Source organism: Alligator mississippiensis, chromosome 10, assembly GCF_030867095.1.
Source record: "Alligator mississippiensis isolate rAllMis1 chromosome 10, rAllMis1, whole genome shotgun sequence".
Classification (NCBI taxonomy): domain Eukaryota; kingdom Metazoa; phylum Chordata; order Crocodylia; family Alligatoridae; genus Alligator; species Alligator mississippiensis.
In genome coordinates, this window is record NC_081833.1 from 35,544,809 (window position 1) to 35,569,636 (window position 24,828).

The 24,828-nt window shown below is 51.3% G+C and overlaps 1 protein-coding gene across 1 annotated transcript in view; it reads left to right on the plus strand.

The window, feature by feature from the left end:
- Positions 1-4,499: 4,499 nt before the first annotated feature.
- CARMIL2 (capping protein regulator and myosin 1 linker 2) overlaps positions 4,500-24,828 on the plus strand; it is a 129,212-nt gene continuing 108,883 nt past the window's right edge. Inside the window, exons 1-4 of the mRNA XM_059713291.1 lie at positions 4,500-4,615; positions 9,321-9,412; positions 21,497-21,547; positions 24,284-24,343. Coding sequence (XP_059569274.1) covers positions 4,576-4,615; positions 9,321-9,412; positions 21,497-21,547; positions 24,284-24,343 — 243 coding nt within the window. The 5' untranslated portion in view covers positions 4,500-4,575. The remainder of the gene's footprint in view (positions 4,616-9,320; positions 9,413-21,496; positions 21,548-24,283; positions 24,344-24,828) is intronic.

Consider the following 24,828-nt stretch of genomic DNA (forward strand, 5'->3'; position numbering starts at 1 on the left):
CCCATGTTCATTTTGGCATCAATAATGACTCCAAGATCCTTTTCTGCCTCTGCACAGACGAGAAGGGAGTTCCCCAGCATGTAGGTATGCTGCTGGTTCTTCCTCCCTAGGTGCAGCACAGCTGCCACCACGGCCAGATACAGACATTACACTTTTACCAGTATATGGGATCAAAAACTAGTCTATACCCATAACATAACAAAAACAGGACGCACACAGAATGGTTTAAAAATGGCAGAACCTGCTCTAAGATTTTCTTCCCCCACCAAAGGGCAAATGCACCCTGTGGGGGCTGAATCTAGGCAACTGACCCAGGCCCTGTGCTTTGAGGCCCACCCCCTGTGGAGCTGGGCAGAGGGGCTGTGGCCCCTCCTGCAGGGCTCGCCTAGTGCTGGTGACTTTGTGCTGCCACCGCTGGCTTCACATCCAGCCGCTCCCCCCCCCCCCCCCCCCCCCCCCGGCGCCACTGGCTCCTTCATGTCCAGGCCCTGCACAGACTGATTTGCCCCAGGGCCCGCACCCTGCTAGGATTGTCTCTGGGCAAATGTGTGTTCTGTTTATTACCAATCTAAACTATGCTGCTTACAGAAAACTACCTAACTTAGATTGATTCTGCCTTGGGCTTTTTGAATGTCTGTACCTAGCCCATGAGCCTGTCATGAGCTGTTTGCAAGGAGTCCAGAAAGGGTAAGGGCAAATCAAGAAGAGTTCTGAAAAACATTAGGAGGGTAAGTCCAGCTTTCTTAGTATTGTGGGTGGAGCGCAGAGGCACGGCGAGACGGGGAGGGAGGCTGGCGTGGGCTCGGCTCCCCAGCCCCAACGCCACGTACCTCCTTGCTCCCAGAGGTGAGGCAAGGTGGGGGCTGGGAAACTGCTCCGCTCCTGCCTGGCTCAGCAATTGGCTGCGAGGGGACCCTGGGTGCCCCCCCAGACCCAGAAGGCACCAGTCACCAAGCTGGGGGGTGGGTCCCCCATGTGCTCTGCGGCAGACCTGGAAATGGACCAGAAGCACTTCCGGTCCACTTCCAGGTCCGCCGCAGAGCACATGGGGGATTTTGCGCGCTCCCATGGGATGCTCCATCTGCCCCACCATCTCACCATTCACAAGCCGCCCAGTACCTTAAGGTATGTAGAAAAAACATGCAAAGCTGTGACTATGTCTTAACCATCGAATCTCTCTGAATCGATTTTGGAGGGTTCCGATTTGATTTGGAGAGATTAAAGAGTCTCCTGATTCAATTTGGATTCGGAGATTTGGCCGTTGAATCTCCGCCGAATCGAATCAGTGACCAAAGCTTCACACAGCCCTACTGCTCAGCTACCCCTCTGGCACTGTCTGCTGAGAGAGCCCTGCCAGTGCTCTCAATCGCCTGCCTGCCCCCAACCCCCATCATGGTTTAAAGCAGGGCATTCCAGGACCCCTGCCACATGGGCAGTGTCCCCCCCAACCCATCTCTCTGCCATTTGGGCAGTGTGAACCCACCACCCCTTTTGCCCCACCTTCAACGACCACCTCCCTTCCTCGTGACACCACTGTGCAGCCAGCACAAGTTCCATTCTCCCTGCCCACAGCTCAGGCAGTGTGGTCACTAGTCCTACTCCTGCTGCATTGCTTTGCTGCAAAGACCATGGCAGCAAGAGCAATGAAAGCAACCAGGGCATGTTATTTCCTTACAGACCAGATACAGCCTGCAGGCTGCCAGTTGGACAGCTGTGGTCTAATACAGTGCACTGGCCAGGACAATGTTCCAGAAGATCTCAGCGCAGCCCCCTCTCCTCTCTGCTGGGCCCATGAAATGTGCACGTGTCCACACATACACATCACTGTGACCAAGCTTTAAGCAGCCTTTTCTGTACAGGCAGCAGAGACAACCTCTTCCTGGAATGACTCATGAAGCAAAGAGAAAATATCCTCCTCCCAATCATGGCCAGGCTTGTTTAGCTGGTGGTCTCTGCCTGAGCTGATCTTCCCAGCCAGTCTCCCCCTGTGTGGGTACTGAGATGCACTGTGAGCTGTGGTTTAGTTCTGTGGAGACAGCAGTCCTCGTGGGGACTTCACTTCCTGCCTGGCTGTCTCTGCTGCCTTCACACACAAAAAGGCTTTGAAAACACATTGTTGTCTGCTCAGCTTCATCAGCCCACAGGGAAAGAATGGTTTGACTTTGCCATTTCTTTCCCTGCCACCCTCCTGATCAGAATGGAGAGCTGCTGTGGCCTTGCTTCCCCTCTCCTTGGGTATGGAGCCAACACTCTTAGATAGGAGTCGTATGAGAGGACCCCAAAGTGACTCCTCCTTGACAGCTCAGCCCCTGTCCTGAGCTAGGACCAAAAAGAGAGGAGGGAAGAATTCCAAACTGTCCAAAGTCAGATGTCCTCTTTAAAACTCCCCAGTTTGTGCTTGTAAATGAGGTTCTAGGAAGAATCCAAGCCAGGCCCCAAATCCAGCATAACCAAGATTTGCAGTGTGTTGCAGCTGAGCCAGCTCTGAACTGGGATGCAGGCATTTGGGCCAATGTTTTAAAAACTGGCCTGTGATTTGGTGTGACCAGTTTCATGCCCCCTGAACTTAATGGGCAGTGGTATTTGCCACCCACAACAGATAAAATCAGCAACAACAGGAGGTGCTCAGTCTTTCTGAAAACTGAGCCCAAAATATATCCTGTGGGACACCCATAAACCCATGTCCTCCACCCTGTGCAATGGGTCAGTGAGAAATGTGCGAATAGCAGGAATGGCTGAGGGCAGATGGAGCCACCATTCCTCTCTCTCTCTCTCTCTTTTTTTTTTTTTTGGTGCTTTTCTGATGCCTTGGCGAGACTCTCCACCATAAAGCCAGCTTTGGAGTTAGAGAAAGAGAAGCTTTCAGAGGGATTCAAGGCTTGAAGCATGGAAAATTCTGTATGAGGTGTGTCGGACCAAGGGCGGTCTAAGGCTATGGCCAGTAGCCCGGACCATCAGGTGGGGTTTTTCCACGACAGAGTAGAGTTAGGCACAGAAGCATATGGGTTTCACAAAGAAAGCTTTACTTACACTGCCAATGGTCACAGTGCAAGGAGGAAACTTGCTTGAGTTGCAGTTGCATACAAACGCAAGTGAGATCTCTTCCGAACCGCACCGAACCGAGATGAGTCGTCGATGTACGACTCCATGAGCGCTTCACACGGGGGATACGTCAAATTTCCACTATGACGGGGAGTGGCTAAGAGCTGATCAGGCCTCTCTGTCCTCCTCCAAGACACACGCGGAGTTTGCTAGGCTCCACAGTGCTCTTAGAGTTCCCCACGAGATGGTTGTGGAGTCCTCCAACTTGGGCGGAAACTGCTCTAACCTTTTATACGGCTAGCGAGCCAATTGCTAGCCGCCACGTAGGAATAATTTAGAATTGACCAATAGTGGGACACTAATTTGCATGTGTGTGGCGGGAACTATTTTGCACCAGGGATTTCTCTCTGCAGCTGAGAAATCCACCGTGCAAAGAAAGCTCCACGTGGCGGGAAAATTCCAATGTGCCGAGGCACTAAAAATCATTGGGTTATGACAAGGTGCACTGTTTGAGATAGGGCTGGAGTCAGTAGAGGGATGAATGCATTAGATAAATGCTGCCATTTTCCTTGGGCTACGACTGGAGGTGCTGCCAGCACAAATGCCCCCAGCTGCCCTTTGACAGGCAAATGCTTTTTGGAAGCTGAGGTTAGGGAAAGTTGAAGAGGGAAGCGTTCTTCTTTGTTGTGGATTTATATTGCAATGCAAAACCCTCAGGAGTTCAGAGAAGAGGCCAATAATAAGAAATGTTCTCTTCTTCCCACTGGAGATCTTGGCTGTGGGCTGAGAAGGGAGAAGGAGGGTTGGACCTCCTCCATATGGGAAATACATTCACATGAAAGAACATGACCTGCTTGGACAGTATCATCAGACTCCATCAAAAAATCACCATTTGCAGAGCTGGGGGGGAGCCCAAGGTTGGGGTAGCAGGGGACTGAGGGTTGGGTTGAGGGGCACCAGCAGATCTGCAGGGGTGTCCAGGACTGGAGTAGCTGGTGGACAGTGGTTGGGATTGTTGGTGCAGTAACAGATCTCTGCATGTGGGAGGGGAGCTCAGGCCTAGAGCAGCAGTTGGGAAGGAGGAAACTATAAGTGAGATCACAATGAAAGGAAATAACCAGTTCCCCATTTGATCAGAGCACTACTCTGTCTTTCCTGCTGAATTTGTCCTCACAGGCTGTTCTCATGTCACCTGGCTCTTTTGCATGGCACCATCCTGTCAGGTGGACTTGTGTCAGTGCGGATGCTCGTAGCTCCACCATGTCTGTCTGTCTGTGTGGGTGGCTGGTGTTGTCAGTTTCACTTCACTTCGCTGCCTCTTTGCACTCAGTAAATCTTGCCTGATGAGAGGAAGAGGCACCTTGAGGTAGGAGGGGGAGGGAGGAGATGCAGAGCAGAGACTCCCTTGGTTGGCAAGTAACCTTATTGCTTCCTCTGAGCAGGGCGTTTCATTCTGAGTGGAGGCTGTATAGAAGGATGCTGCTTGGGTAGTTCTCTGCTCCTATCTGGGCTGGACTCCAGCAGGCCCCAGAGATGGCTGTCTCCCTGGGAGGGATTCCAAGCGAGGTGCAAGGTAAGCAACAACCTTCTCTGTGCTGTGCCAGATGCAAAGGTCACGCAGAAAATGCTGAGATGATGGCCCACGGCTTTGCTTTCACTGCCTGCTTTATTGTTGGGGATGATCAAGTGGGAACTGGGTCATTGCTTCTTCATCTCCAGTTGCTAAGGTTCTTGGAACTGCATCATGAGACTGGGATTCAGTACTCCTGAGTTCTTTGTTAGTTGTGATATTGATTTGCCAAATGAGCTTGGAAAAATGGATTAGTCCCAAAGTGTCCCATAACTGTGGATACTCATCTTGAAGCCTGATTTTCAGAAGTTCTGCATATCCATAGCTCCCAGTTGGCTCTAACAACATTTGCAGGTTTTGGTACCTCAGAAAACAAGGCTCTGTGAGTCCCAAGTGGGCACTCAGAAGGGAAGATCCTCCCAGAGCCCCTCAGGCTCCAACGTAGCCACTTTAGCAATAACTGGCCAAGCAAAACAAGGCCCTTCCTTTAACTTGATGGCATTTCTGCTTGTCTGCAGCACAGTGACTGGGAGCACTGCATCTGATCTCTTCCAAAACCTCATAGAAAGTTTTAGACATTCATGGGGGACCCTACTTTTTATGGTGAAAACAGTGGGGGGAAAAAGAAAAGGAAAAAGTGGGGGATAGACCAAGTCCCTGGGACCTGGTTAACACATCCATCTGCTCTAATCTGGTCTGTAGATCCAATAGGGGTTTTCAGCTCTCCCTCTCCCTGGCTTAATTTCTCTGTGGTATTAGTCAATGTGGCAACCAGCACAGTGGCAGCTCTCTCAAATTGCCCTGGAAGCAGGTGGTGCTGAAGAGAAACTAGAGAGGGTGAGATCCCTACCCACTACTACATTTGCAAGGCCTTGGAGGTCTGAGAAATCTTCCAATGGGATCAGAAAGGGACTGCAGACTGCTAAACAAAACCATTCACAAATTTCAGGGATATTTTGATCTGTATGCAGAAAACCCAGGTAAGACTATTCTGTTCCAGTCAAATGAAAGCAAGCTACTGAATTCAAACAGTTAGCAGTGAACTAATTGTATCATTTGTGGTGTAACTGATAGCCAAGTCATAGCAGGAAATTGACCTGACATTGCAAAAAAACAATAGATAATTGCAAGACTGGTCAAAACTATTTTTTTGGAATGATGACTGAATTGTAGCTAATGAAAACACTCAGCAAAGTGGAGGACAAGAGACAAAAGGCAGATGAATGATAAGAACTGTTAGCACACATTTTGGAATCGATCAGTGCAATTGTGCAACATATTGATGTATCTGATACAAGTAGTATCATATAAAAACAACTGCTCTGCAAGTTTATTGTTTTCAACTGAAAGGAACGTGGAAGTAAAATACAATCTGGATGAAGGACAAAGCTCTGATGAAAAAGGAAAAACGGGTTCTCTGTTGGGATCCTTCTTGCTAAATGTTCAAAGTAAGCATTTGTATCAAATCACTGTCTGATGTTAAAAATACACAAACAAGAAGTAAATTGAATAATAGATAACAAAATCAAATATGATGTAATATAGTTAGAGAGTACAGAAAAATTAATAACTGCTCAATGTCAAAATGAAAAACTAAGCTTGTTTGAGAGAGAGAGCAGTCACTTGATGAGCCCATGTGGAAAAGCCACATGGAGTAGAACATCTGCATGAGCAGGGATTCTATGTAGGAGAGCTTGAAATAGTGGCGCAGGACGTCAAAGGTATAAGCAACAGCTAGCAGTGCAAGAGAAAGAAAAAGCAGCACGTGACCAGATGGTAGAATCGAGTGCCTTTGAGCTAAGAGCCCAACTGACACTGTTAACAGTATGCTCACAAACTGCACGTGAGTACAACCACACAGTTGTGGAAGACATCTGTGCAGGAGCCTTGGGAGGCCAAACTTGATGCAGAAAGTGCCAACTGCTGAGCTTCTAACTTCTCTTTTAGCAGATATATGTTCCAGAGTTTTCCCTGTAGAGCTGTGTCTGCCTGTCTGCCAAAACATCATGTGTCTAATCTATGAGTCTAGATGAAGCAGAAGTCATCTGTGACAATCTAAATGATCTGGGGAAGAAACAATTGGCAATCCCAGGATGTGTAGGGCCCTGCAGTGTGGCAACGAGAAGAGGCTTACATGGAACAAAAACAGACTCCTGGGTGGTCTGCATGAGATTCATTGCAAAGGACACGCGCTCAGGGACAGGGGTGTTTACCTGGCTCAGAGAAAGTGAAAACAACTGTGCAAATGGAAAAAATCCAAACAAAGAGACATCAAAGAGCCACAGCTACTCGGTTACCATATCTGAGCATGTCAGCCAGTTCAACCCTAATTTGAAAGGGAAAAAGTCTGCTTGAGGAGGGGATGTAAAGCTGAAAGGTGACAGCAAGAGAGAAGAGGTTTTGGGAGCTAAAGAGAATTGTTTTTACAGCAGGCAAGGTTCTTTGGGTAGATGTGATCTCTTTCATTAGACCAACTAAATAGTTGGAAGAAAGTTCTTTGCAAGCTTTTGGGCACAAATACCTTCTTCAGGCATTCTAGCACTATGAAAAAGCCCAAGATCTGCTGTGTTTTGAAAACAAGAAACAGGTATGCGATCAGAAAGCCATTGGTGTTTAGAGATGGTAGATATTACTGTAGTTTCTCTCATCACACCTCCTCAAATAAGATACATACCTTGTTTCTGGTTCACTGTGATGTAGAATGAATCCTCCTGGAAACACAGAGTTCAGGAAGTGTGGTCATGCCAGGAGACAGTCTGAATGAGGCAGGCAAAACTTCCTCATGTGGCAGAAGAGCAACAAAACTGAGGCCCAGAGCTTTGCAGGGGCAGTAGCAAGACTGCTACTTCTTTCCTATAAATCAAGGGAAGTCCTGCAGGCCACATCCAGCCCACAGAACCCTATCATTCAGCCCTCAGTGCTACCCCTGAGTATAACCTGACCCACATGGTGCTCACCTGATGGGCACTGCATTCAGGATGTGCTGCATGCGGTGCTAGGTCCAAGATCTGCACCTGCCCCAGCTGGTCTAAGACTGTGCTGCATGGGGCACCTGCTCCGGCTGTTCTGGAATCTGTGCTACAGGTGGTACTCCTCCCAGCCAGTCCAGGATGCATGCCACACATGGTGCAGTCCTGGACCAATGTCTTGGCCCCTTGTGCAGCATGGGTTACAGACCAGTTGGAGTGGGCACCACATGCCCACTCTGGGATCCACAATGCATTGCGGACGCTGGATCTGGCATGAGGATGGAGTTGGGTTGTGGGCCCAGTCTGGCCTGTGGATTGGCCCCATACCATTCATTCAGCTCCCAGGGCCAGACAAGTTTGATGCTCCTTCTATAAATAATTCTTTATATAAGTCACTGTAAATAATAAAGTATGGTGTTTCTACACCGCAAGACTTATCAAGATACAACAGACTGTACACAGCAGCTCACTTGCCCTGAGGCAGCTCAGTTGCTGCTTCAGGCATGAGCTACAGTGCTCAGCCAATAGCAGCTGTGTGAGGATTAACACAGGATTTCTCCCCTTCTGCTTGTCAGAGAGAATTAGCAGCCATTAGAACACAGTGGGTACATCTACATGTGCAATTAGGGTGGAGTAATAAACTCCAGCACAATTCATGCCAGAGTCAACTACTCCCAGATGCAGCATCTACATATGTGCCCGGGACTGTAGCACTTTGAGTTGAAGTAGAGCAGCCCTGGGCTGGCAGGAGGTCTGGCAGGGGTCAGCCCTGTGCTCTGGGTGGTTGTGTTTGGCAGTGGAGGGGCTGGCTGAGGCAGCCTCCACACTTCAGCACCCCAGCTAGCCCCTATCACTGTCTACATGTGCATTTCAGTGCATGTAAGTACTCTGCTGTAAAATAGTACTGTCCCTGACAATACTGTCTTATGGCAGAGTTAGAGATTTTTCTGCACCCTAATACCGGCACACGCATAGATGGTGATGCTTTACTGGGGAGCTAATTAGTCTACTCCCCCCCCCCCCCCCCCCCCCACTAAAGTGCATGTGTAGATGCACCCAGTGTCTCCCAGCTTTTATTCTTTCCTGATTCTATTCCAGCAAAGAAAATCAGTTTCCCTGCTTAAGACATGAAACCTAATTTTGGACCACTCATTTTGGGGAAAAGTGTGTGTGGTATAAAGTAAAATATGGTAAGAGACAGCCAATAAAAGGAGGTGGTCCTCTCATCTGTCCATTGTTAGGACAATTCTCCTGAAGACTTCCTGGAGGTCTCCCAACTGTGCCATCATTATCCCGTGTAGTGATTATGTCTGGCTAATAATTAGGCCTGTGCAAAGTGGCTACTATTCGCTTCGGATTCGGCCAATTCGGGGGACAGTGATTTGATTTGGTGATTCGAATCACTGTCCCAATTCAGTGCTGTCGATTCTCCAAATTAACCAGGCCAGGCCCATCCCCTGCTCCTCTGCCAGCCTGACAATGACTGCCCTAGCTCCCGGCACTTGTTTGGAAAAAAAAAAAAAAAAACTCCGACTCAGGGGGTGCTGCCAGGTGGGGGACGATCTCTGTTGCCTCCCACTGCCCCACACTGCATGGGGGGGCTTTGCACAAGCCCCCCTCCACCCCCCCCTACTCTCCCAACCCTCCCATGGGTGCTCAGGTCTCACAGGTCTCTGAATGGATTTGAGGAAACTCCCTGCTCCTACTGTTTCACTTGTTCTGGGCGTTGGTCTTTTCAGAAAGCATCACAGCCTTCCTGGGGACAAAGGAAGTTGTCCTGGTCAAGAGTGTCCAGCTGCAGATCAAATCCAAGTATGAAGACTACATCATGGTACGTGTTGGCAACTCTGGCATTTCATCTCACTGCTTCCAGTAACCAAATCCATAATCCCTGTGACAGGCTCATGACCACCATACCACCTGATGGGCATGCCCTGCCTTGTGGGCTACATCACGCCTGGGTTTATTCTCCCACCATGGCTTATTGTTATACTGGGTTTTGCCCACGGAGGTTTCATAGATTTCATAGACATTAGGGCTGGAAGGGACCTCGGAAGATCATCGAGTCCAGCCCCCCGCCCAAAGGGCAGGAAGTCAGCTGGGGTCATAGGATCCCAGCAAGATAAACATCCAGTTTCATCTTGAAGGTGTTCAATGAAGGCGCTTGAACGACCTCCGGTGGCAGGCTGTTCCAGACCTTGGGGGCTCGGACAGTAAAGAAATTCTTCCTTATGTCCAGCCTGAAACGATCTTGTAGTAGTTTGTGACCATTCGACCTCGTCATCCCTTGGGGCGCTCTGGTGAACAAACGTTCCTCCAGATACCAGGTGCCAGGTGGCAGGTGGCACTCAGTGGTTTCCATAGGACCTAGGGCAACTCTGCTGGCATGTCTTCTGTGGGGCTTCTCCTCCCCTACACCCCATCCCTTTCCACTCCGGTGTTTAGTATTGGCTGGATGACACTCAGGTTCAGTGACAGAGCTCTCTCCTCCTGCACTAAGGTCCAGTGATGAGGATGGGTGCAGGGGGTTTGGCTGCAGTTCTGTATGCTTGCAAAAATAACAAAATAATGACAATTCAACTAAAATAGCTTGGATGGTGTGGTGGGCAGGGCAATGATGCTCTCACACTGAGCACTTTCCTTCAGTGTGTGGGTGTCTCGGTGCCCAATGCACCCTTCTCCCACAGATTCTTAAGTTAACAATGCCCCATGCTGGGCATGTTTTCTGGTCTGGGTCAGGCACAGCTGGTGAACTCGGAGACAGGTGGGGCAGGTGGCATTGGTGGAGGGAGAAAAAAAAATTGTGGGGGAGATGGGGGAGCTGAATACACATGGACATGCATGCATGCACACCCACCCTGCAGGAAAGTCTGTGAGGAAAGGGGGAGGGAATGAAGCTGGGACCAGGCAGGGATTGGAGCAGAGCTGGGGCCAGGGTCCACTGCACCTGTCCCTTCCCCTGCGCCCAGCATCATTGCCTGGCTCTGGTGGCCCCTGTAAATTTGCCACCTGGCCCCTGCCTCAGCTCCACACCACCTGGGGTGGCCCGGAAGGAGGCCAGCCTCAGCTGCACTGCTGGCCGGAGGGGATGGAGCCCGTGAGACCCCTGTGCCCACCCTGCATCATCCCTGGGAAGAGCCCGGTGTCTCCTCCAGGGGCACAGCACCAGGCAGCTAAGGGGGGCCTGCGGCCCCTCAATCTTTGCAGGGTGCATGGGTAGGCTACAGCTGTAAGCTGCGCTCTGTCTGCTCCATGCCTCACTGCTGCCTTTGAAAGCAGTGCAGTGCCATGCAAGTCCCGCCACTGGGCGGGCTGGGCAGCGAGGCACATGGTGCGGCACCGCACCGCACCGCACTGCTTTCAAAGGCAGCAGCAAAGCATGGAGCAGGCAGAGCGCAGCTCACAGCTGCAGCCCACCTGTGCCTCATGCAAAGATCGGTGGCCCATGAGCCCCCCTGGGCTGCCCAGCGTGTCCCTGGAGGAGCCGCCAGGCTCTGATTGTCCCATGACCAGGCTTGGCCAGTGCCCCATTCACCGTGAATGGAGCCCCAGCCAGGCCAGGTTGCGGGGCAGTCGGAGCCAGGTGGGTCATCCTGGGACTGGTGCGTAGGGGCCAAAAGGGGGAAATCTCTCCCAGCTCCCCTGCAGTGCACATGGCAGCAAGGAGCCAGCTCTCCCCCTCCCCTACCCCGGTCTGGGTTCTGCCTGGCCAGGTACTGTAATGCTGCAGGATGCATCCTTCCATGCCTACACAATGCTCACAGTTCCACCAGTCCCCTGCTGGGATGCTGCGGGTCTGTGGACACTAAGCCAGGATGTGTGGTGCCAGTGGGCTCCTGTGCTGGGTTCTCCCATTGTCAGGCTCTGACAGTGCCCACTAGGCCACCCTCTCCCTGCCCCAGTTGACCTGCATTTCATCTTGCAGGGGTCATTGCAGGTGTTGGAGAGTGGTGTTGGGTTTGAGCCACTTGGCCCGCCAGCTTTGACAATCAGGCTGACACCTGATGAATCCACTGTGCCCACAGGTGATCCAGGCTTTCAGGTTTTTTCCAGGGAACTTAGCCTTGGGGAGAGTGACTGGCTTCCTGCTGGCTATATGGCATGTGTCTGGATCCTTCTTGGACACTGGTGGTGGGACGGGCACGTGCTGCCCCTCTGGTTATGCTGGCCCAGCAAAGATGCTCTGGGTCCCTTCTGGCCACAGGGAAAGCATCCAGCTCCACTGCTGGTGCTTCCATGTTTCTCCCCTGGCTCTGCTTCTGGGTTTCCTTTAAGCCCAGAGCCTTCGGGCACTGGACCAATTGTTGGAGCTTCTTCCAGTCACGTGGTGCCAGCCATCAGCTCACTTGCAGACCAGCCCCAGCCATGTCAATGCTGGCACTATGGTGAGTAGGGATGGTGCCTGTCACATACTCCCTGCCTGATTGATGCCTAGGCTGCCTCTGACCAGTTGGTCTCCTCTAGACTCGAGGTCGTGACTTGGATGTACATGAATGCTCAGTACTTCCCCCTCTTCATCTCAGCAGGAAAGGAAACCCACCGCCACATGCTTCTTTCCGGGCTGGTGGTGTACTGTAAAGCAAAAGGGTTGCAGAGCTAATGCCCACCGCATGATCCAGGCATTGTCAGTTTCTGCTGACTATTTTAACCAGTGTGAATGGCCGACCCAACAAGTAATACCAGAATAGCTCCACTGCCCATTTTATGGCCAGACATTCCTACTCAATGGTGGAGTACCAGCGTTCATGAGGGAGCAACTTACAACTAGCATAGGTTATCAGTTGCTGCTCAGATTCTTTTCCCTGTGTTAAGACTGCCTCCACTGCAGTTCCTGAGGCATCAGTCTGTAAAACAAAGGGTTGGTTAAACTCTGCAGTATACAAGATGGGACTCTGACACAGAGATAGTTTGATCCTGCTGCTCCCAGCACTCCTGTACTATATCGAGCAGGCCCCATGGCTGATACTCATAAGTAAGCTCAAAAGGTGAAAACCCCATGGAGAATTGAGAGGCCCTTGAGGAGAGAGGGAAGGGAATTGAGAGGCATCTTGAGATCACAGTCTCCCTCCAGGCCAGAGGAGGACTCTGGGACCTCTTGCTGTGTCCAGCCAGGGGCATGGACCAAGGTGGTCAAGGGCCCTAAGGCCCGCCGCACCAAGGCCCCACCCCCGCCACAACTGAGCAACAGGTATGCACCTCTTGCTGCCCCAGCAGAGCCTGCTGAGTTGCCGGCCCCCACAGGCAACATGGGCCCAACTGCAACTCCCGCCCCTGCTCTCCCCAAGACAAAACGTAAGGTGTTTGTTGTGGGAGACTCCCTCCTGAGGGGGACGGAGGGGCCAATCTGCCACCCTGACCCCTTAGCCCGGCAAGTCTGCTGCTTCCCAGGGGCCCGCATCCGGGACATTGCGGAGAGGATCCCCAAGCTCCTCAAACCCACAGACCGCTATCCCATGCTCCTTATTCATGTGGGCACCAATGACACGGCTCAGAGCACTCCCAGCCAGGTCATGAGGCGCTACAGGGATTTGGGAGCGGGGCTTAAGGGTCTGGGGGCACAGGTGGTGTTCTCATCGATCCTCCCAGTCTCAGGCTATGGGCTGAGAAGGGACAGGAGGATCTATGTGGTCAACCAAAGACTGCGGCGCTGGTGTCGTCAGGAAGGCTTTGGCTTTCATGACCACAGCCCGCTGTTTGGCGAGAGAGAGGCAGCGAGCTGCTGGGAAGAGATGGTCTCCACCTCTCTTCCCTAGGGAGGAGGCTCTTCTCAGCCAGACTGGCTGACCTGCTCCACCGGGCTTTAAACTAAGCCCGCTGGGGGACGGAGGCACGACCGCCACTGCTGGCCCGCTGAGCAATCCTTGCAAAGCCAGCGGATCATGGCACTCAAGGGAGCCCGCCCCAGCCCCAGCCCTGGTAAAACCTGTGGGCAAGGAAGGAGCCCCCCAGGGGGCACTTGCCTGCCTGTACACTAATGCCAGGAGCTTGGGGAATAAGCAGGAGGAGCTCATCCTCCTGCTCAGTGCAAACAATTACGATGTCATAGGGATCACGGAGACCTGGTGGGACTCCACCCATGACTGGACCACGGGGATAGATGGCTATACCCTGTACAGGAGGGATCGTGTAGAGAAAAGGGGCGGGGGTGTAGCTCTCTATGTTAAGGAAAGCTACGCGTCCCTGCAAGCTGATATTGGTGACCAGGGTGGACGGCTGGAAACCCTCTGGGTTAAAATCCGTGGGGAACACGGCACAGGGGACACAATGGTGGGAGTCTATTACAGACCTCCCACCCAAAGTCCTGAGCTAGACCAGGAGTTTGCCCAGGAACTGGCTGAGGCAGCTTGCTCCAGGACCATGGTTGTCATGGGTGACTTCAATTACCCAGAAATCTCGTGGGAGGATCGCTCAGCAAAATCTGAGCGGTCACAGAGCTTCCTCTCGTGCGTGGATGACCTCTACCTGACTCAAGAAGTCTATGGGCCAACGAGAGGCAAAGCGCTGCTCGACCTGGTGCTGGCTACTGGGGAGGACCTAGTCGGCGACCTAGTGATCGATGGGAAGCTGGGTGACAGCGACCACGAGCTGATCACCTTCACCATCCGCCGAAAAGCTGGCAAGTCGGTCAGCAACACGCAAGTCCTTGACTTCAGGAAAGCCGACTTTGACAAGCTCAGGAGGCTTGTCAGTGAGGCCCTAAGGGACTGTGACCACAGGGAGAGGAGAGTTCAAGAAGAGTGGTTGCTCCTCAAGGGAGCAATCCTCAATGCACAAACTAAGTCTATTCCATCTCGGAGGAAAGGCAGCAAGAAGGCACAGCAGCCCCCCTGGCTCTCCAGGGACCTAGCAGACCTCCTGAGGCTAAAAAGAAAGGCCTACAAAGGATGGAGGATGGGAGTCACCTCCAAGGAGGATTATTCTGCACTGGTCCGGTCCTGTAGGGAGCAGACCAGGGAAGCCAAGGCTGCAACTGAACTCCAGCTAGCTTTGAGCATCAAGGACAATAAAAAGTCCTTTTTCAGATATGTGGGGAGCCGGAGGAAAAGCAGGGGCAACGTTGGACCCCTGCTGAACCAGATGGGGCAACTGACAACTGACGCCCAGGAAAAAGCCAACCTATTAAATAGGTACTTTGCGTCGGTCTTTCATCAACCCCATGGGACGCCCGTGCCTGCTACAGGGCCGGGAAGTCCGGGTGAGGGTGATCCCCTGCCCTCCATTAATGCTGACTTTGTGAAGGAACATCTTGAGAAGCTGGATACCTTCAAGTCAGCCGGCCCTGACAATCTTCACCCCAGGGTACTCAAGGAGCTGGCGAGCATCATAGCCCAGCCTCTAGCGCGGATCTTTGAAAACTCTTGGCGCTCTGGTGTAGTGCCCGAAGACTGGAAGAAGGCCAACGTGGTGCCTATCTTCAAGAAAGGGAGGAAAGTGGATCCGGCTAACTATAGGCCCATCAGCCTGACTTCTATCCTGGGGAAGATCTTAGAAAAGTTTATTAAGGAGGCCATCCTTAATGGACTGGCCGACGCCAACATCTTAAGGGATAGCCAGCACGGGTTTGTTGCGGGTAGGTCTTGCTTGACCAATCTCATTTCCTTCTACGACCAGGTGACCTATCACCTGGACAAGGGAGATGAGATTGATGTCATATATCTTGACTTCAAAAAAGCCTTCGATCTGGTGTCCCATGATCGTCTCTTGGAGAAACTGGCCAATTGTCGCCTTGGGTCCCCCACGATCCAGTGGCTGGAAAATTGGCTCCGGGGTCGGACCCAGAGGGTAGTAATTGATGGAAGTCACTCATCGTGGTGTCCTGTGACCAGTGGGGTCCCCCAGGGCTCTGTCCTTGGACCCATACTGTTCAACATCTTCATTAACGATGTGGACACTGGAGTCAGAAGCGGACTGGCCAAGTTCGCCGATGACACCAAACTTTGGGGCAAAGCATCCACGCCAGAAGACAGGCGGGTGATCCAGGCTGACCTGGACAGGCTCAGCAAGTGGGCGGATGAGAAACTGATGGTGTTCAACGCTGATAAATGCAAGGTTCTCCACCTTGGGAAGGAAAACCCGCAGCATCCTTATAGGCTCGGCAGTGCTATGTTGGTTAGCACTATGGAAGAAAGAGACTTGGGGGTCATCATTGACCACAAGATGAACATGAGCCTGCAATGCGATGCTGCGGCTAGTAAAGCGACCAAAACGCTGGCTTGCATCCATAGATGCTTCTCAAGCAAATCCCGGGATGTCATTCTCCCCCTGTACTCGGCCTTAGTGAGGCCGCAGCTGGAGTACTGCGTCCAGTTTTGGGCTCCACAATTCAAAAAGGATGTGGAGAAGCTTGAGAGAGTCCAGAGAAGAGCCACGCGCATGATCAGGGGTCAGGGAAGCAGACCCTACGATGACAGGCTGAGAGCCCTGGGGCTCTTTAGCCTGGAAAAGCGCAGGCTCAGGGGTGATCTGATGGCCACCTACAAGTTTATCGGGGTGATCACCAGCATCTAGGGGAACGTTTGTTCACCAGAGCGCCCCAAGGGATGACGAGGACGAATGGTCACAAACTACTACAAGATCGTTTCAGGCTGGACATAAGGAAGAATTTCTTTACTGTCCGAGCCCCCAAGGTCTGGAACAGCCTGCCGCCGGAGGTTGTTCAAGCGCCTTCATTGAACACCTTCAAGATGAAACTGGATGCTTATCTTGCTGGGATCCTATGACCCCAGCTGACGTCCTGCCCTTTGGGCGGGGGGCTGGACTCGATGATCTTCCGAGGTCCCTTCCAGCCCTAATGTCTATGAAATCTATGAAATCTTGGATAGTAAACATCGAGGCTACCAGCTTCTGGTCCCACTTCTTGGGGTCCCCCTGTATATATTTCCTTAACATCAGCTTTAAGGTGCAGTTGAATCGCTAAACCAACCTGTCAGTCTGGGGATGATAAACTGATGTTTTGAGGTGCTTCACTTGGAGAACCTTGCAGACTCCCCTCATTACCCTGGCCGTAAAATTTGTGCCTTGGTCTGTCAGAATTTCATTAGGTATCCCCACCCTTGCTATCCATTTAAGCAGCTCGTCTGTGATCTTTGGGGTCGTCATTGAGTGGAGTGGTATGGCTTCTGGGAAATGACTGGCTTAGTCCATTATTACCAGTACATACTGATAAACCATACTGCTCTTCAGGAAGGGGCCCACAATATCCATAGTGATCTGCTTAAATGGCTTTTCTACAATGGGTGTGGGGACCATGGGAGCTACAGTGGGTGTATCAGTTGTGGACACCTGGCATACTAGGCACATTTGATAGTAGCGCTGGACTTCCTTATAGACCCCTGGCCAAAAGAACTGCTGCAACAGGTGGGCCTGTTTTATCCCTGGCCAGGTGGCTGCCCATGGACCCATCATGTGCCAATCTGACTAGGAGGGCCCTGTACCATTGTGGCACCAGTAACTAGTCTATCTTCTGTTCTGGCCCTTTCCCTTTAGCAATACGATTCAAGAGGTCATTTCTTACCTCAAAATATGGGACCTGGGTGGCCTGGGTTTGGTGTAGCAACTCATCATTACAGAGCACTAGACCTTCATCACAGGCATGCCAGAATGTGGGGTTGTTAAGCTGGTCCACCTGAAATGGTCAGGAACCAATGATATCCTCCAGGTTGGGGGGTCCCCCACATCCTCCAGGGGTGGGCCGTCTGTGTCCTCCAGTGAATGTTTACTATTCCTGTGTCTTTGTCCTTGGTAGTCCCTGTGAGGGTGGTCTGCAGCTCCTCTGCTAGGTATGGCCGAGGGGAGTGGGGCGGGGCGGTCACGTGAGATTCTGATAGGCATTTCCTAAGTCCTACCCAGGACAATCACCGGCAATTGGTTTTGCTCATAAGTCTGCTGGCTGCTATGCATGCAGACCAGTGTTTTGCCTGTGGTTGGAGTGCCGGCCTGTTTGGGTAAGGCAGTTGCATGGATTAGGGTCTGTGCTCATTAGGCCTGTGCGAGTTGCAGAGATCTGATCCAGCTTCAGATCCGGCCGCTTCAGATGGCAGTGATCTGATCCAGAGCTCCGGACTGGGTTTCTGCCTCGATCTGGCCGAAGCGGGTCCAAAGCTTTGGAGCCGCCTTGGAGATCCGGCCATAGGGTATAATGGGGGAATCAATTAAATATCTGTAACTTTATTGTTTTTTGTCTGATTTGGATGAAACATGCAGGGATGGTAGCCTCTGCTGACAGCAGGAAACCTGCCAAGTTTCAAGAAGATCAGTGCAAGCGGTTTGGGGGAACTGTACCCTAAATTCTTGAAAGCCAAACTCCTGTCACGTCTGTATGTTACACCACAGGGGCATCAAAACGGCCAGGGTGGTAGCTCTTACTGAGGCCACAAAGCTTGACAAGTTTCAAGAAGATCGGTGCTGGGGTTTGGGGGGAACTGCACCTCAAGCTGCGGACAAGCAAAACTCGTGACATGGGTGACACTGTGTGTGTTAAGGCACAGCAGGGTGACAGCTGCAGGGATGGTGGCCCCTGCTGAGGCCACGATGCCTGCCAGCTGTCAAGGAGCAGGGGGGTTCTGGGGCTCTGCACCCTTAGCTGCTGACAAAACTCATGCCGTGGGTGCTTGTGGGACTGACGTTGTCTGTCTTGGGGCAGTTGATTGTCTGTATTGATTCTTTCCTCTCCTTTGTCTGGTTTTGTAGGTGCCAATTGAGGGCAATTAACTGGCTACATTAGCTAGGTCCTGTGTATTGAGCTGGTCCCTGAGTGAATCATGATTGATTGGTAACTGGTACCACAGTAGCTTAGCAGCCAGGCCTGCAGTAGCGTCTCCCATGCCCCAAGACAGACACAATCAGTCCCACAAGCACCCATGGCATGAGTTTTGCCTGTCAGCAACTAGGGGTGCAGGGCCTCAGAACCCCCCTGCACCGATCTCCTTGACAGCTGGCAGGCACCACAGCAGGGGCCACTATCCCTGCAGCTGTCACCCCGCTGCACCTTAATACACACACTGTCACCCATGGCATGAGTTTTGCTTGTCCACAGCTTGAGATGCAGTTCCCCCCAGCCCCCCGCACCAATCTTCTTGAAACTTGGCAGGTTTTGTGGCCTCAGCATAGGCTATCACCCCTGAAGTTTTAACCCCCCTATGTTGTAATGCCTAGATGTGACATGAGTTTTGCTTTCAAGAATTTGGGGTGCAGTTCCCTCCAAACCCCTGCACTGATCTTCCTGAAACTTTGTAGGCTTCATGCTCTTTGCAGTCTAACACCCCTGAAAATTTAATCCAAATCAGACAAAAAACAACAAAGTTATAGATATTTTATTGTTTCCCTGTTATACCCTATGGCCGAATCTCCGAGGCAGCTCCAAAGTGATTTGGAAGCTCTGAACCACTTCGGGAAGCCTAATGAGGCCAGTGCTTCGACCCGGACATGCTGCTTCAGACCCCAAAGTGTCCCAAGCTTCTCCAGGTCTGAAGCTCTGTCCGAAGCCTCGTATAGCACTAGTGCTCATCCAGTGTCCATCACGGCTGTAAGAGTGCACCCTCTGACTTGGGCATCCTCTCAGCAGGCTTCAGACACCTCACCCCCACATTTGTGCCAACATCCAGGGCTGCCAATGCTCTTTGATCTGTTTGCCTCAGAACTGTTTCCTGTAATGCTCCGGGGATATCTCCAGTTGGTACAGTATGGTGTCTTTGACTGTTTGATAGTCCAAGGCCTCTGCGTGTGAGAGCGTGCAGTACGCAGCTTGGGCCAGGCCCATTAGGAGTGGCCCCATCTAAGTGGCCCACCAGTCCATATCTTGGCCTGCTGCTGTGGCCAGGCATTCAAATGATTCTAGGTAGGCTTCAGGGTCATCCTCTTTGACCATCCTGGGCATATGGAAACCCTCACCTCCAGTCACTTGGGCCCAGGCTAGCTGCTCTGCCAAGTCTCCCTGGCTAGCTGCTGGGAGAACAAGGCTCCATGGGCCTCCATCTCCCAGGACTTTGCCTCCGTGAGCTCCTGTAACAGCTGGAGGATCATCTCCTGTGTCTGCTGCCAGGTCTCATCTGGCCTCTTGGCCCCCATCTTGTCCATGGCCAATTGGTCCGTGATTCATGGTTGTTGGTAACCACCGTTCACCTTGTTTTTCTGGCATGTGCATCAGTGTGACGGGTTCATGAGCACCATACCAGCTGGTGGGTGTGCCCCACTTCCTGGGCTACATTGCACCTGGGTCTATTTTCCTGCCACAACTTGTTGTTTTACTGGGTTTTACCTACAGAGGTAAAACAGAGGTTGTTTTACTGGGTTTTACCTACAGAGGTAAAACAGAGGTGGTTTTACTGGGTTTTACCTACAGATGTAAAACAGAGGTGGTTTTACTGGGTTTTACCTACAGAGGTGGCTCTTAGTGGTTCCCATAGGACCCAGGGCAGCTCTGCTGGCATGTCTTCCATGAGGCTTCTCCTCCCCTACGCTCCACCCCTTTCCACTTGGGTGTTTAAGATCGTTCTGGATGGTACTCAGCTTCAGTGATAGGGCTCTCTCCTGTGTTAAGGACTGATGGCATTTGCAGGGGCTCTGGCTGCAGTCCTGTATGCTTGTGAAAATTACTAGATAATGACAATTCAACTAAAATAGCTTGGATGGTGTGGGGGCAAGACAATGATGCCGAGCACTTTCCTTTAGTGTGTGGATGTCTCTGTGCTGGGTGCACCCTTCTTCCACAGATTCTTAAATTAGCAATGCCCCTTGCCGGCCATGCTTTCTGGTCTGGGTTCTGCCTGTTCAGGTACTGTAATGCTGCAAGACATGTCCCTCCATGCCTGCACAATGCTCACATTTCTGCTAATCCCCTGCCAGGGCACTCTGGATCTGCAGACACTCAGCTGGGATGTGCAGTGCCAGGGGTGTCCTATGCCAGGTTCTCCCCTTGGCAAGCTTCAGCAGTATCCACTGGGCTGCCCTTTCCCCACCGCAGCTGACTTGCGTATTCCTGCGAGGGTTGTTATAGATTCCAGAGAGTGGTGTTGGGTCTGGGCCACCTGGCCTGCCAGCTGTGTGGCACTTGGTTGAATCCTCAGTGTCCTGGGCCCTCTGAGTTTTTTTGGGGAACTTAACCCTGGGGAGAGCGACAGGCTTCCTGCTGGCTATATGGTATGTGTCCAGATACTCCCCAGATGCTCTTGTGGCAGGATGGGTATGCACTGCCCCTCTGGGAGTGCTGGCCCTGCACATATGTGCCAGGTCCCTTCCGACCATGGGGAGAGTGTCCAGCTCCGCTGTCAGTGCTTCCACATGTTTCTCCTCCAGCTCTGCTTCTGGGCTTCCTTTAAACCCAGATTCTTTTGTCACTGGACCCAGCTGGCCATGTGGATGCCAGTGCCATAGTAAGTAGAGCTGGAGCCTGTCACAATCCCCAGTCTCATGTTTTCAGTGCCCTGGATTCGCAGAATGGCAAAAATTGCTGTTTAATCACCTACTTCCCTGCTCCTTCAGGAATGCAACACTCTGCAGTTTCATGTGCAAGGACAAAAGTGGCACAACAGACCAAAAACAGTGATTAGATGATGAAATCAATAGATGATTGTACGCAGAAAAGACTATTTGGCGCACACTGTGTGATTTGATGAGTATGAGTCTGAACCCATTATTTCCAATCTGGGGTTTCTGCACTGTGCTGCGCTTGAGGAGGGGCAGTATAGTATAGCTGCAGTATAGTTTAATTACATGCTTACCTGCTCCATCCTCAGAAATGCATCACCTGGCCATTTTTTTCAGCCTGTCAGGTAACATTTAGGAGCCACTAAAAAAGTTGCAACTAATAATGGACACTATTACAAGTTCTTAAATCCAGCTCCTGTCTGTTAGTCTGAAGATGGACTGGATTTTTCCTCTTGATCCCAGATGTGATTCTGATTTCTCTTCTGTGCAGGTCCTAACCCCTTGGAGGGCATATGTGCTGCAAGTAATACTCCCAATCAGGGTAAGTGCTTTTTATATTGTTCTGGATTGGTCACTAACAACAAGTTTTGCTATTCACCATGCAATAGCATTATGCTTCTCCCAAACTTTAAGAACAAAAGAGAAGAAAAGCCATCTCTAGGGCACAGCCTGTGGGGTGGTTATGGAGGCATGGGGGTGTTAACTCCTTCTGAAAAGTGAGGAAGAGATTTAGATATTAATTTTCCAAGATAAAGTCCACTCCTACTCTTGCCAGACTGATATGGCCAAAATGTTGGGAGAAGCCACTTAGGATACATACAGTTGGTGCATATATACAGCCTGGACTCATGACTTCCCTGGGATTTGGCTTTAACAGCAGCTGAAGTGGCAGCACGGCGAAGTGAACATCAGATTGAGCTTGGCTCTTCCCTGTAGAATCTTTTCTGTCCCAGACCCTCATTTCCTCCTGCACTTCCCAACATCCTGGTAAATTTAATGAGCAGCTCCTGGTGCACTGAGCCAGTGCTTCCTACCCAAGCAATTTTAGGCATACGTGTGAATCAGGGTGATAACTTATCCTGGCCAGGCTGTCCCTGAGCTGTCCCTTTCCCACTCACTACGTTACACATGCTTCAAACCCAGAATTATACTGGTGATGAAATTCTGGTGATGAAGGGGCATCCCTCTGCACTTGCTCTCGATACTTTGATCTCTGTGCCTGACTCTTGGAGATGCCTCTGGAGCATCTTCATTGACATAGGTCTGGGCTTGGAACATGCCAGCTAGAGCACTCAGCAGGGCAGGGCATGATTAATGCCATTCAGAATGAGGCAAGCTGCTGCTGTGGTGTAGCTGGGGAGGGGAGAAGGGGAAGAAGGAGTGGGAGGGAGTACTGGCAGCCACCTTTTCTCCTATAGCCCTCTTAAGAAAAAGAGTAACTACCAGTGCATTTTGGGTGGAGTCAGATGGTGTAGGCAAGCTCAGGAAACACCCAGAGCTGGTTCAACCATTAGGCAAACTAGGCAGTTGCCTAGGGCACCAAAATTTGGGGGTTACCAAAATTATATGCAGAACAAAATAACAGGAACATCATTCTAAATAACAGCCCTGGCCAGCTGTTATAATTGTGTTAGGGTTAATGAAAAGTGTGAAACAATCAATAAAAAAAAATAGTTTTTGTTGTTTTATTGTTCATTTTGAATATCAAATAAGTACATGTAGAAGTTCATTCTAGACTTCTTGTTTTCCTCTGTACTGGAAGTGGTGGGGTGCCGAGGTACACAGTTCACCTAGGACACCAATTAGCCTTGGACCGACCCCGGAAACACCTGCTGCCTCACGCTCCTCAGGGGACTGGGTGATCAATTAATTCCTAGATTCAGATAAGGCTTTGGGGTGAGATAGACACCAAGCTGCTTCACAGAATCATAGAAAATTTGGGTTGGAAGGGACCTCACGTGGAGCGACCTCCCAGGGCTTTGTCAAGCTGGACCTTAAAAACCTCCAAGGATGGAGATTCCACCCCTCTTTGGGTAACTTGTTCCAGTCCTTCACCACCCTCCTAAGTGAGAGTTTTTCCTAATATCCAACCTAGACCTCCCTTGCTGCAACTTGAGACCATTGCTCCTACTCAGAACAGTGTGCTCCGTCCTCTTTGGAACCCCCCTTCAGATAGTTAAAGACTGCTATCAGATCCCCTCTCAGTCTTCTTTTCTCCAAACTAAATAAACCCAGTTCAGTCTTGTGAAGAGAGAAGTGCTTCTGGTTAGGTGCTAAGGCAGATCATGAAAGCTCTTTGGAGCTTCACTGTTCAGAAACCTTGTGATTCTGACTGTGGTTCTGCCATTGTCTGATATACCTCTCTCTTGTGAGGAAATGGATGCTAGCTGTGGAGCTGTGCAGCATGTTCTCTTCCAGCCTGAGACACTGACACAGTTGCTTTCTCTGACAGTTCCCCACAAAATTCTGGTTTATTCCATTTCTAAGGGGAATAGATAAAGGAGGAGTTGCTGGCAGAATCTGTCATTGCACATTCACAAAGTGGCTTTGGGCAGACTCTGCATCTGTGACCACATAGGAGAGCTTATGTTTGTGTATACCCGCGTGTGAATAGGTATGCCCACGAGTACCTGTGTGCTCATACATGTGAAACATTGCCAGGCACACAAGAGTGAAGCTGGAGCTGCAGCCCTGCTACTTTGGTATTTCTGGTCTGGCCAACCACTCATCAGACCCATTGCCTGTAGCTGGAATGACGAGTGCTCGGGTCCGCTGGGAGCCAGATCTGGGTCTTCAATGCACTCTTAATGCTGTAAAGGTAGCAGTTGCCTTTGGCATAGAGCGTGGATTCAGGATAAAGCTTGTGGGGGAGACCTGGGCTATGAGGCAGGAGAATGAGGCTGAGAGGTAGGGGCAAAGTTCAAGCTGAGGAAGGCTGGACAAGGGGGTCCATGTGTGGATGCAAGGGGCCGGGCCCGTGCTGTGGGGTGCCAGCTTGGGCTGAGTGTATGCACTGGGGCGGGCTGGAGTTAGGATATTCTGTCTGAGGTGTCTGGAAGAAAGACAAGGTGTGCACACTGGGAGCAGGGTTCATAGGGATTCACTGTCTCTGCTGCTCCCCTGGCCAGAGCAAGCTGCTGCCTGCTCCTGGGTGCCAGGACTTGGGCTGCAGGTGATGATGACACCATGGTATGATGTGGGATGCAGCCCCTCTGAGGCAGGAAGTGGGAAGCATAAGGTGGAAGTTGCCTGCTGGTGACTGAGTCTCTCTTTCCAGGTGCAGAGCAGCTTCAGCTTCCTGGAGGTGCGAGAGATTGTAGTCCGCGAGCCTAGCCTGGTAAGTGCAATCACAGCAGAGAGCTTCTCCTCAGGGGCCTGCCTTGGAGCTCCTGAGCAGGCCTGGCCCTGGCCTTGGCCCTGGCATTGTCTAGGTGCACTGGTACAGCCTGGTCAACTGTGCACAATGCCCTCTCTTAGTGAGCTGAGAGGTCATGGAGGGAAACTGAATGCCTCTAGGATGTGTGGTACAAACACCCAGCACTGGGAAAGCAAGGTTTGTTTGGCGGTACCTTTTACTGGGCCTACCAGAGAATTGGGAGAGAGATTAAACCAGTTTTTGGGTACAAAATGGAGGCTCATTCCAACTCCCTACCAGCAGGTGAGTGATCCTTAGCAGAGCTCAGATCAACCTGGGGGGACAGTGTGGCTCTTATTTACTTATGATGAATTTATATGGTGTCAGGAGTCCTGTGCTAGATGTTACACACATGCTGAGTGGAAAGACAGCAGCACAATGCCCACTGGGGTCTTCTGTACCAACCC